The sequence below is a fragment of the Felis catus genome, chromosome B4, assembly GCF_018350175.1.
Source record: "Felis catus isolate Fca126 chromosome B4, F.catus_Fca126_mat1.0, whole genome shotgun sequence".
In the NCBI taxonomy this organism is placed as follows: Eukaryota; Metazoa; Chordata; class Mammalia; order Carnivora; family Felidae; genus Felis; species Felis catus.
In genome coordinates, this window is record NC_058374.1 from 23,607,272 (window position 1) to 23,618,149 (window position 10,878).

Genomic DNA, 10,878 nt, shown 5'->3' on the forward strand with positions numbered 1-10,878 from the left:
GCCGGCGCGCAGGCCCTCCCTGACTGACGCAGGCGCAGAGACCGCAGCGCGGGGCTGGGGGCGGATCAGGCCTAGCGAGGGCCTCGGGCCTGGGCCGTGGGCGAGCCGGGGAGAGGCCCCGAGGTGTGGGAGTCCGTCCCCAGGCGGCAGTGGCGGCTCCTGGACGCTCCTTCCCATTTTCTTTCCATCCCCCCCAGTCTTCTCAGTGTGATTTTCTTGGTGAGTGATTTGAGGAGAAAGAAAGGGAAACTGTAGAAACTGGTCCGTTTCCATCGCATGCCTTTCCCCTTTTCGTTTCTGCCCCTTTCCGCTACTCCGTTGTGATCTCAACGGTGTCTGCGCGCATTTTCCCCGCTGCTTCTGCCTGGGCTGCGCGGAGCTCGCTCGGCTGCCCTGCTCGCCACCTGCGGGAGTGCGCGCCCACGTCCCGCCTTACGCCCATCCACCTGTCGCGCTGCGGTCCTCCCCGGCCTCCCTCTTTCTTCTGCGCGTCGCTGCTTCTGTGCTCCGCCCGTTTACCTCTTAGTCGGGTCCCTCCTCTTAGGTATTACTCCACCGACGTGTGGACTGGCTGTTTTTAAAAAGAGCAGCCTAAACCAGAAGGAGAAGCTTTTTTAAAGGGGCCCTTGAATTTTTGCTTATTTTGTTTGATTGGTTGCTGTCCCTTTTTTGATATTGTCTTCTCAGAAAAGGTTTTATTCCGTTTTGAACCGCCTGGTCTTCCATAAGCCTATTCACGTTAAGATTGCTGAAAGAAATTCATATAGAAGCCCTTGCCACCCCGAGTCTCTAAAAGGCATTTTGGCAAGATTTGGGAAATAAGTTATTTGGTTTGAACCAAACTTACAGAGGCCACTGCCCACAGGGAATAAAGACGGTCAGAGATAAAAGACAACACCAGTGTGGGTCGGCTCACTGCCAGGGTGCTCGGTGGAGAGAGAAAAACAGCACGATTGCTTCATTAACCTTTTAATTCCTACTTAAAAGGCTATGCAGAATATGTAGGTGCTGATCATTTGGGACTTTTAGTGAATTTCATTAGCTAAGAATACATTTAGTTTTTTCTTATCCAGTTAATCAGATTTTTATCTTTATCCCGTGTGTTTAACATTTTATTTCAGATGGGTGACACGTTGGAAATGATGCTCCTGTTCACATCAGATTTTCTACTTTTTAAAACTTTTTTTTCTGTGTCTATATACCACTTTGTCCTTTTCCTTTCCCCTTTATGTTTTTTTTTGGGGGGGGGTTCTTTTTGCTTAGCATGTATAAAGAGAAAAATTCTTTTTCTAAAGAATACATACTAAACTTTGAACTAAGGACTCCTAATGATAACACCATTAGCCAATGGATGGTCATTGGCCTAAAGCTTATAAATATTCTAATGAAGAGACACTTTGGGATGTTTTATATTATTCAGTTCCTAAAAGAGCCAGTAAGTGTAAAGCCTGTTACCTCCAGTTAGTACCAACCGACCTTAGCTACAGTCCTGACTCTTTGGTGTTACCAAATACAGTAATTTCACTGATGACAATGTATTTATTGTGGTTTTAAAAATACCAAACAATTTATGATCTCACTATAGTATATTTAGTTTACAGTCTTGATGAAATTGTTAAATCATTTAGAAAGGAACTTTTTCCCTTAGATCCTTGGTCTATAATTCTGCTTGCCTTTTGAAACCATATTTACAAAGAATATATTTCTATTTTTTATAATTCCCTCAAAATAGCAGAAAATATCTGTGTTAAAGAAAATATCTGTGTGCAATATGCCCGCCAGGAATTAGTATTGATATATTGTCAGAGGTCATGAACCTTTTCCATAAAGGGCTACGTAATATTTTAGGCCTTTGCATGCTGAATGATTTTGGTCAAAACTGCTCAACTCCACTGTTATAGCTCAAAAACAGCCAAAGACAATACTAAACAGGTGAACAAATAAGCAAAGTTGTGTTCCCATAAAACTTAATTTACAAAAAGGGTGATTATCCAGGTTTTGCACAGATTTTGGCCTGTGGGTTATGGTTTGCACAGACCCCTGCTATAAATGCTTGTACATACAAATTTGAGTTTTTTTGCTAAAGATTAATCTAATTTACTTAGATGAATAAAATGGGCATAGGTGGGAATATAAATAAGACAAGGAGGAGGAAAATAAACCCTGTGTAAGAGATACTCTTTGTAATACTTCTAAGTTACAGAGTTTAAAAGGATATTTAGGAAGTCTTGAATTAAATACTCAAGACCATTAAGAGGATATCCAACAGCAAAAGAGTAGCCACAGGAAAGGCTTAATCAGCTTTGATACTAAATAGGGGCAAGGATGAGGGTTGAACTTGTAAATTCTACTTTTGATTATAAGAGCCCTGTAATTACAACATGGCACCGGAGTGTATGTTCCTCCACCCTTTCCACCTTGCTATTTCTAGGTAAGTTAGGAGCTGATTGACACAAAGGCTTGTTATGAGAAGATTTTTGCTCAGTGTTCCAGAGCAGAATTTTACCCCCTGTAATTAGTTTATGTCTCAGAATATTTGCATTTTTTAAATTACGTATTGGGAAACGATTTATTGCTGTAAAAATGCAGTCATTTTTAAGAATTTTAAAAAATCAGGATGTCTTACTTCTTAAGACAATGGACTGGATTAGTCATTCTTCTGAGAAATTTAGATTGCATTAATATAGGGTGACAAGCATACTCAAGACATGAATATTTTCAGAAGTTTATTGAACTATAGCCAGTTCTCATCATAAAATAATTTTTAAAGTGCTGTGTCTTATGTTTTATTTTGGAATAGTATGTTTTAAATGAGTGAGAAATGCTAGATCATCCTGACTAAATAGGATTTTAATGATTTCCCAGAGGAATTGGAAACTAGGTAATTTTATAATGGAATTGAAAAATTCTTCTCAACCATTCTGGAAGTAAAAGTTGATAATGGGTATGATTTTAATTGATGAGCAGTCATCTAGTGTGACCTTAGGAAAACTTCACTGTACATAGATTACTGAAAATTAATATGGTTTTTGGCTTAAAAAATGTAAGCTTATTAGCATTTATGGGAAATAATTTGAAAGTGATTTAAAAAGTGATTTCTTTACTTTTTTTCCCTTGAATTCTTTATTCAGTTTTGATCAGCTTGCCACAGTAAAATTGTTAAATTTTGTGTCTTGAGATCAAAGAGTACGTGAATCATTATGTCCATGTGGACATTGTGTTTTTGTATTTTAAAGTTCTTGCTGTGACACTGACACATTACTGCCTTTTCATTTGTCTGTTTGAATGGCAGGTGTCTATTATGTCTAGAAAGTAGCCAATGGAATTAGTGGATCAAAAAGCCGCACTCTAAGTGATTAGTAGGAAAACCTACTTAAAAAGTATTACTGTATAATGTGCTGGTCTTCCATCCTCTGAGGAGTTAGTAGGACTAAAATATTTTCATGAGGAACGTGGCTCTGCAAAAAATACTTCAGGATAGGGGCGCCTGGGTGGCGCAGTCAGTTAAGCGTCCGACTTCAGCCAGGTCACGATCTCGCGGTCCGTGAGTTTGAGCCCCGCTCAGGCTCTGGGCTGATGGCTCAGAACCTGGAGCCTGTTTCCGATTCTGTGTCTCCCTCTCTCTCTGCCCCTCCCCCGTTCATGCTCTGTCTCTCTCTGTCCCAAAAATAAATAAACGTTGAAAAAAAAAATTAAAAAAAAATACTTCAGGATATTGGGATAGTAAAACCTGAGTACTTTATAGCCAAGTGATTTGGTCTAAATACTGCTTTTGTTTTCTGACTCTTGTAGTTGACTTCCATTTAATTGGAAATTGTTTTGTCTGTTGCCTTTTCAGTGTCACAACATGGCTTTGAGTCATAAAGGAGGATGATATGCAGTTGATCCTCACTTTTCACAGGTTCGACATTTGTGAATTCTGCTCGCTAGAATTTATTTATAACCCCAAGGTAATTCCCTGCAGAACCTGTGCATTTGTTCATGGACACACGCACTGTGGCGAAAGATAGGAGTCTCCTGATGCACGTGCTCCAAGCTGAGGTCAAGCAAGGTGATGCTGTCTGCCTTCTGGTTTCAGCTCAAATACGGCCAACAAGTGTCCTTCTCCCATTCTATTTAGTGCCACATTTTTCACATTTCTGTGCCTCTAGTTAGTGATTTTGATGTTTACAATGGCCCCCAGAGGGCTGAAGTGTGCTTAGTGTTCCTAAGGCAATAAGGCTATGATGCACCTACAGATAAAATGTGCGTTAGATAGGCTTCATTCAGGCATAAGTTAGAGTACTATTGGCTGTTCAATGGTATTGAATCAAGCATATATATGTACAAATTACATATTAAAAATATAAAAAATATATAAAATGTCAAAAAATATATAAAATGTCTTTAAACAGAGACATAAAACAAGGTTATATATTGATCAGTTGGCAAAAAGGTGACTAGAGGCTCACAGGAACCTAACCCTGTATTTCCCCTAGGAGCAATGAGAATATTCAATATTCACTAATTTAGTACTCACGGTGACTTTATAGAATATAACTACCATGAATAACAAGAACTGACTATATTACTCTTAAGTAAACCTAATTTCCAGATGGAAGTTACATAGTATGGGTATTATTCATCTTATCTTTTGGTTTGCTTACAATGGATGTTGAAGCCCTAAAATTAATTTGAGGCTAAAATGTTATAAAACAAAATTCAGTATGTTACTTAAAATAGAATTCATCTTCTTTATTTTTCTTTAACAGTAATACTATTTGTTTACATATTATAGCCCTTAACAACTCCCTTCTGCTATTTCTCAGGAAGCTTTTTATTGGTAAATAATACTGATACAGAATTAAATTGAACTGTCATAATTTTCTAATTTTAATTCACATAAAGTAAAGGAAAACTCAGGTTACAAAAGATAAGGTGAATGCTGCATAATGTTTGTGTTACAGCCTTCTACTTTTAATAGTTGATGGTGAGCATTGTAGTAACCAACACAAAGTGGAGAAGATCAGTTAAAAGATTTAATGTTCATAAAAACAAACCAGCTACTCAGGTAATATTAGAATGATTGCTAATATGGACATCAGAAAATTACACATTGGGAAGTAAAAAAAAGAACACACACTGTGATGTTATAAGCCAAAGCCTCCTGAATAGGAGGTTAATCAGTTTATTTTATAAAGTGCCTTCAAAATACCTAGTGTTCTCTCCTCCAGGAAAAATTACTAGTGTTAAAGTACTTTACTAGAATACAGTTCAATAAAAGAGATTGCTGGAATGGCTCAAGTGTACCGTTCTCTGGTCCTTGGTTTACTACAGGAAGAGAATTAGGCTGCATAGCAAAACAGTTCTTGATTCATGGATAAGTACCATTATTTTCTCTGAAGTTTTATAAACTAACCAGACTGTAAAAAAATATACTTAGCCTCGAGTCTAGGTATTCTGATTCAAATTAAATGATTTTGGTCCACTGTTTCTGCATGGCAGTAATTAATATTACCATATATGAGAATATTCTTATGTGCCAGCCACTGTGATATGTGCTTTGAATTTATTATAAGCTCAGTTAAGTAGCCAAGAGGTACCTGTATGTGGCCGACACTGTATTTGCACTTTTTACCGTAGGTTATCATTACGTACAAATCATGTAGTGATTCAGATGGGTAAAACAACCGACAAGAGAAATTCAAACACTCATTTTATAGCTTTAGGCCACAGATTTAAATTTTTCTGTCATCACTAAACATCCAGTTAAGAAATGAAAATTTTAGGTGTCATTGTGAAAGATTGTACATTTGTTATTATTTGGTAATATAACTCTTTCATATTGCTTGGTGGAAAAAACTCCTTCAGTACGGTTTAATAAAATTTCTTTTGTAACACACAGATATTGAAAAAAAGTATCTTAATCTTTTAATAATAGATTTGGGGAAACAGGAAAGGGGTCAATTGATTATTTGTCTATACTTTAAAATTTTTAGGTAGATATTTTAATAATAGACCAGTCTATGTGTGGAATTTTATAATATTATATGCAGTGATGATTAACTTGAAAATTTTTCTATTATAGACTCCGTTTTTTTGCTAAGATTGACTTTGCCTCAGCATCAACAAACTCTTCATCTAAGATTGGTTCCTGTGTGTCATATATTTACAAGTCAGTGGAAATTACAAGTCAGCACATACAAGCTGAAAAGCCAAATAAGGAAATGTAATCCTTCTCTTGACAGTTCTAATTTAACTTGTAAGTTAAATTTGGTGTTAGTTTAAAGTGGTTTAAATGTTTAATTACAGAACACAGTATTACAGATAATCAGAGTAGTAAATGATTGAAAGTTTTCAGAACATATTTAAACATACCACCTAATATTTAATATGGCTTAGTTGTGGAACGTGTGAAAAGCCCCACTACATGTCTGTAGAACTCCTGTAGTGAATTTACATGAACATTGCAGCAGTTCCTAAATTGCATTTTGCACACGACTAAGAATTTGACTTGTATGGCTTACATTCATGTTTTAATGGTGAGTATATTTCCAAAGACAGGGATCTGACTAGCGCGGGGAATTGCAGAGCTGCTCTGCATGCCAGAACAATTATTTTCTCTCATCACTGGAAGCATTCCTGAGGCTTTTTTTTTTTTTTTTTTTTTTTTTTTTGCTATCACTGTAGAGTCTGGAATTTGAGTTAAGTCTCTCCACTGATCATGTTTAGAGGACAGAAACAAAAGTGACAGTTTCATGCAGATAAGGTTATAGATACATAGCCTTTGACTTTGCTGTTAATTATCAATTTTTTCTTAACTGTTTGCATAATATTATACCTTTCATTTTAGCTTTTTAAAAGTCTTCAATATGAAAAGTATGTAAGAATGATATTTTACAATATGCATATAAAAGACACATAAGACAAAAAAATGTCATACCTTTGCCCTATCATTTGGGAAGTTAAGTGTTTTGTAAGCAAATATTTTAGCCTGCTTTCCTGTTGTGAGTTTTATAAGAAACTTAGAAGTCTGTCTGCATGTTCATACGACTAAAGAGAAATATGAAGAATATTCCTCAGCTTTTGTGAATTGCAAGTAAATAGCATTCCAAATAATCCTTGTTTATATGGGTTATAAACCAAGAAACAATTTTCATTACAGGAAAAGACCTACTACTCTGATTTTGTGTGTGTGTGTGTGTGTGTGTGTGTGTGTGTGTGTGTGTTTTAAAGCCTCTATGATAAGGCATTTTCTGAATAAAGTGTTGCTTATAGTTACAAATTTCTAAAGTTTTGATGATTCAGTCTTGAGATCGAAAAGATTATTGAGGATATCTGTAATATTTGAGAATTGGGTTTAAGTACTTTTTAAATGTCCCATACATTTGAAAGATTTCTAAACAGTTTATGTACAGTGGACATGGTTATTTTCAGTCCTGTTGGGACTTTAAGTCCGTTGAAATTAGTAACCAAATGTCTTTTTTGTTTTTATGTTTTGAAAAGGGCTAAAGCCAGTTTTTAGGTTGACTTGGGCAGAAAAGTGAAAAGAGAATGCTCCACTTTAACCGGTGTCCGCATCTGAAACAAATAGCCCAGAAATGTTTTCCTAGTGTACATGTTAGAACGGATAAACATGTGCAGCTGTTTCTTTCAAGAACCTTTGCACTTGCAGAATTCAGGAAGTCATGGCACTCAACCCACTCTCTTGTCGGAGACAAAAATATTATCCTGATGGGACCTCCTGGTGCTGGGAAAACAACAGTAGGCAGAATAATAGGTCAGAAACTAGGTTGTTGTGTCATAGATGTGGATGATGATATCCTTGAAAAAACCTGGAATATGAGTGTGTCTGAAAAATTACAGGATGTTGGTAATGAGCAATTTTTAGAAGAGGAAGGAAAAGCTGTGTTAAACTTCTCTGCATCTGGAAGTGTGATTTCCCTTACTGGGTCCAATCCAATGCATGATGCTAGCATGTGGCATCTGAAGAAAAATGGGATAATTGTATACCTGGACGTACCTCTAATAGATCTAGTCAGTCGTTTAAAATTCATGAAAGTAGATAGGATTGTAGGTCAGAATGCTGGCACATCTATGAAAGACTTACTTAAATTTAGAAGACAGTATTATAAGAAATGGTACGATACCCGTGTTTTTTGTGAAAGTGGGGCTTCCCCAGAGGAGGTAGCTGACAAAGTGCTTAATGCAGTTAAAAGGTACCAAGATGTGGACTCAGAAACGTTCATTTCAACAAGACACAATTGGCCTAAAGACTGCGAGCAGAAGGTCTCAACAAAATTCTTTAGTGAAGCAGTGATTGAGGGGTTAGCTTCTGATGGTGGACTCTTCGTTCCTGAGAAGGAGTTTCCAAAATTAAACTGTAGGGAGTGGAAAAGCCTAGTAGGAGCAACCTACATAGAAAGAGCACAAATACTATTGGAAAAGTGTATACATCCTGCTGACATACCTGCTGCCAGATTGGGAGAAATGATTGAAACTGCTTATGGGGAAAACTTTGCCTGCTCAAAAATCGCCCCTGTCAGGCACCTTTCAGGCAACCAGTTCATCCTGGAGCTGTTTCATGGACCAACGGGATCATTTAAAGATTTGTCTTTACAGCTTCTGCCTCATCTGTTTGCACACTGTATTCCACCAAACTGCAATTATATGATACTTGTAGCTACGTCAGGAGACACAGGCAGCGCAGTCTTAAATGGTTTTAGTCGTATTAGTAAGAATCACAAGCAAAGAATAGCCGTGGCCACATTTTTCCCTGAAAATGGAGTAAGTGATTTTCAAAAAGCACAAATAATTGGCAGCCAGAAAGAAAATGGGTGGGCAGTGGGTGTCAAGTCAGATTTTGATTTTTGCCAGACAGCTATAAAAAGAATTTTTAAAGATTCTGACTTTACTGGCTTTCTTATTATGGAACATGGAACTATCTTAAGTTCAGCTAATTCCATCAACTGGGGCCGACTGCTTCCCCAAGTAGTTTATCATGCTTCTGCATATCTTGATCTTGTTAGCCAAGGATTTATTTCTTTTGGAAGCCCAGTGGATGTCTGTATTCCCACAGGAAACTTTGGTAACATTTTAGCAGCAGTGTATGCCAAAATGATGGGAATCCCTATCCGAAAATTTATCTGTGCCTCTAATCAGAACCATGTCCTGACTGATTTTATAAAAACAGGACATTATGATCTGAGGGAAAGAAAAATAACTCCTACCTTTTCACCATCGATAGATATTCTTAAAGCTTCAAACCTGGAGCGACATTTACACATGATGGCTAATAAAGATGGAGGGTTAATGACAAAATTATTTAATCAACTAGAAGAGCAGCAGCACTTCCAGATAGACAAGATGCTAGTGGAGAAACTTCAGCAGGATTTTGTAGCCGACTGGTGCTCTGAGAGAGAGTGCCTTGCAGCTATTCATTCCACCTACAGTACTTCAGGGTATATTCTGGACCCACACACTGCGGTTGCAAAAGTGGTTGCGGACAGAATGCAAGACAAAACTTGCCCGGTGATTGTCGCATCTACAGCTCATTACTCAAAGTTTGCACCTGCTATCATGCAGGCTTTAAAGATTAAAGAAATCAACCATACTTCATCAAGTCAGCTGTATTTACTGAGTTCATACAACGCATTACCTCCACCTCATGAAGCTTTATTAGAAAGAATGAAGCAGCAAGAGAAGATGGAGTACCAGGTCTGTGCAGCTGATGTGGACGTCCTAAAGAATCATGTGGAAAAACTAATACAAAATCAATTCATATAAAAATGTTTTGAGTAAAATATTTTTTTCTGGTGATAAGCATGCGATAATAAATCACAAACATTGATTTGGAGTATTTTCATTTTTTTTGTAAATACATCTATACGTAGGCCTGTTATCTTGGAATTTCAATAACTTAATCTCAGTGACTGAACATTGTACCTGCACATGCTGCTGGGAACCTTATCATCTAGAAGTGACAAAAGAGTAGCATAGTGCATGGACCTTTGTGCCGTTGTGCAGTGCTTTGCACTCGTGAGGGATATGTCAATTTCCACTCCCTCATCCCACCTTTAAGTGGACCAAAATGTCTGCTATTCACCCTGGCAATTAAAATATTTAAACGGTCATTTTGTAATACATCTGTAACCATTACTAGGTTTGTATTGACTAGAAAGAGAATTTATCATTCAAGTGGCAAACTTGTATGGAAGAAGTAGTAAGCCCATCTCTTAAGATAGGGCCAGTGTTTTTAACTCTCCTCAAACTCCACATTTTGGACTACAGTTAATGGTATGTATCCTACATGATCCAAATTAGATAAGTGCTTTGTCCTTCACATCCCTTTGGATAGCTATAGTTAGGGTGATGCAGTTTGAAAATCAAGACACATGATTAAAATCTAGGATGTAATTATCAATGGAACTACTTAGTAGTGGATATAGAAGTAAAATTACTTATCTCTTTCATGAGAAAAGTTTTCCCAAAATTCAGAGTATTTGAATCGTCTTAATAGAAGTATGCTTATAGTTATAGGTGGCAGTTTTTCCGTATTATTTGGAATCCATTCCTATATAATTTGCCTATTTCTCTTTATAATGAACATTGTCTCTTTTGGCAACTGAAATCACACACAATCATACACACACATTTAGCTTTCTTTTCTTGATAGTAACCGTACTTTTAATCATGATTTATATTTGTGAATTTCCTGGATATTTTATTTCTGAATTAAAGATTGCCATTAAAAGGATCTATAGTGTAATGGACTACTCTCAGCCACAAGATGGCATTCCTAACATAATTTGTCTTTGCTGATAACGTTCTGCTTCATTTCTTAAGAGACCTACCTCTATGAAGAAGCATCTTAAAAGTTGTAAAAAAAAAAAAAAAATT

The 10,878-nt window shown here is 36.9% G+C and overlaps 1 protein-coding gene across 6 annotated transcripts; it reads left to right on the plus strand.

Annotated features, from left to right (window-relative positions):
- The first annotated feature begins 79 nt into the window (after positions 1-79).
- Positions 80-9,838, plus strand: THNSL1 (threonine synthase like 1). Of its 6 annotated transcripts, none has more exons than XM_045061021.1 (4): positions 80-219; positions 3,839-3,950; positions 6,068-6,241; positions 7,486-9,838. In XM_045061021.1, the coding sequence occupies exon 4, from the start codon at positions 7,534-7,536 to the stop codon at positions 9,763-9,765; it is 2,232 nt and encodes a 743-aa protein (XP_044916956.1). In that variant the 5' UTR covers positions 80-219; positions 3,839-3,950; positions 6,068-6,241; positions 7,486-7,533; the 3' UTR covers positions 9,766-9,838. The 6 variants fall into 6 exon arrangements, with proteins under 6 accessions (XP_044916956.1, XP_006933377.2, XP_006933378.2 ...); XM_006933315.5 differs by having other exon boundaries at positions 3,839-3,901; XM_006933316.5 differs by lacking the exon at positions 3,839-3,950 and having other exon boundaries at positions 82-219.
- The last annotated feature ends 1,040 nt before the right edge of the window (positions 9,839-10,878 follow it).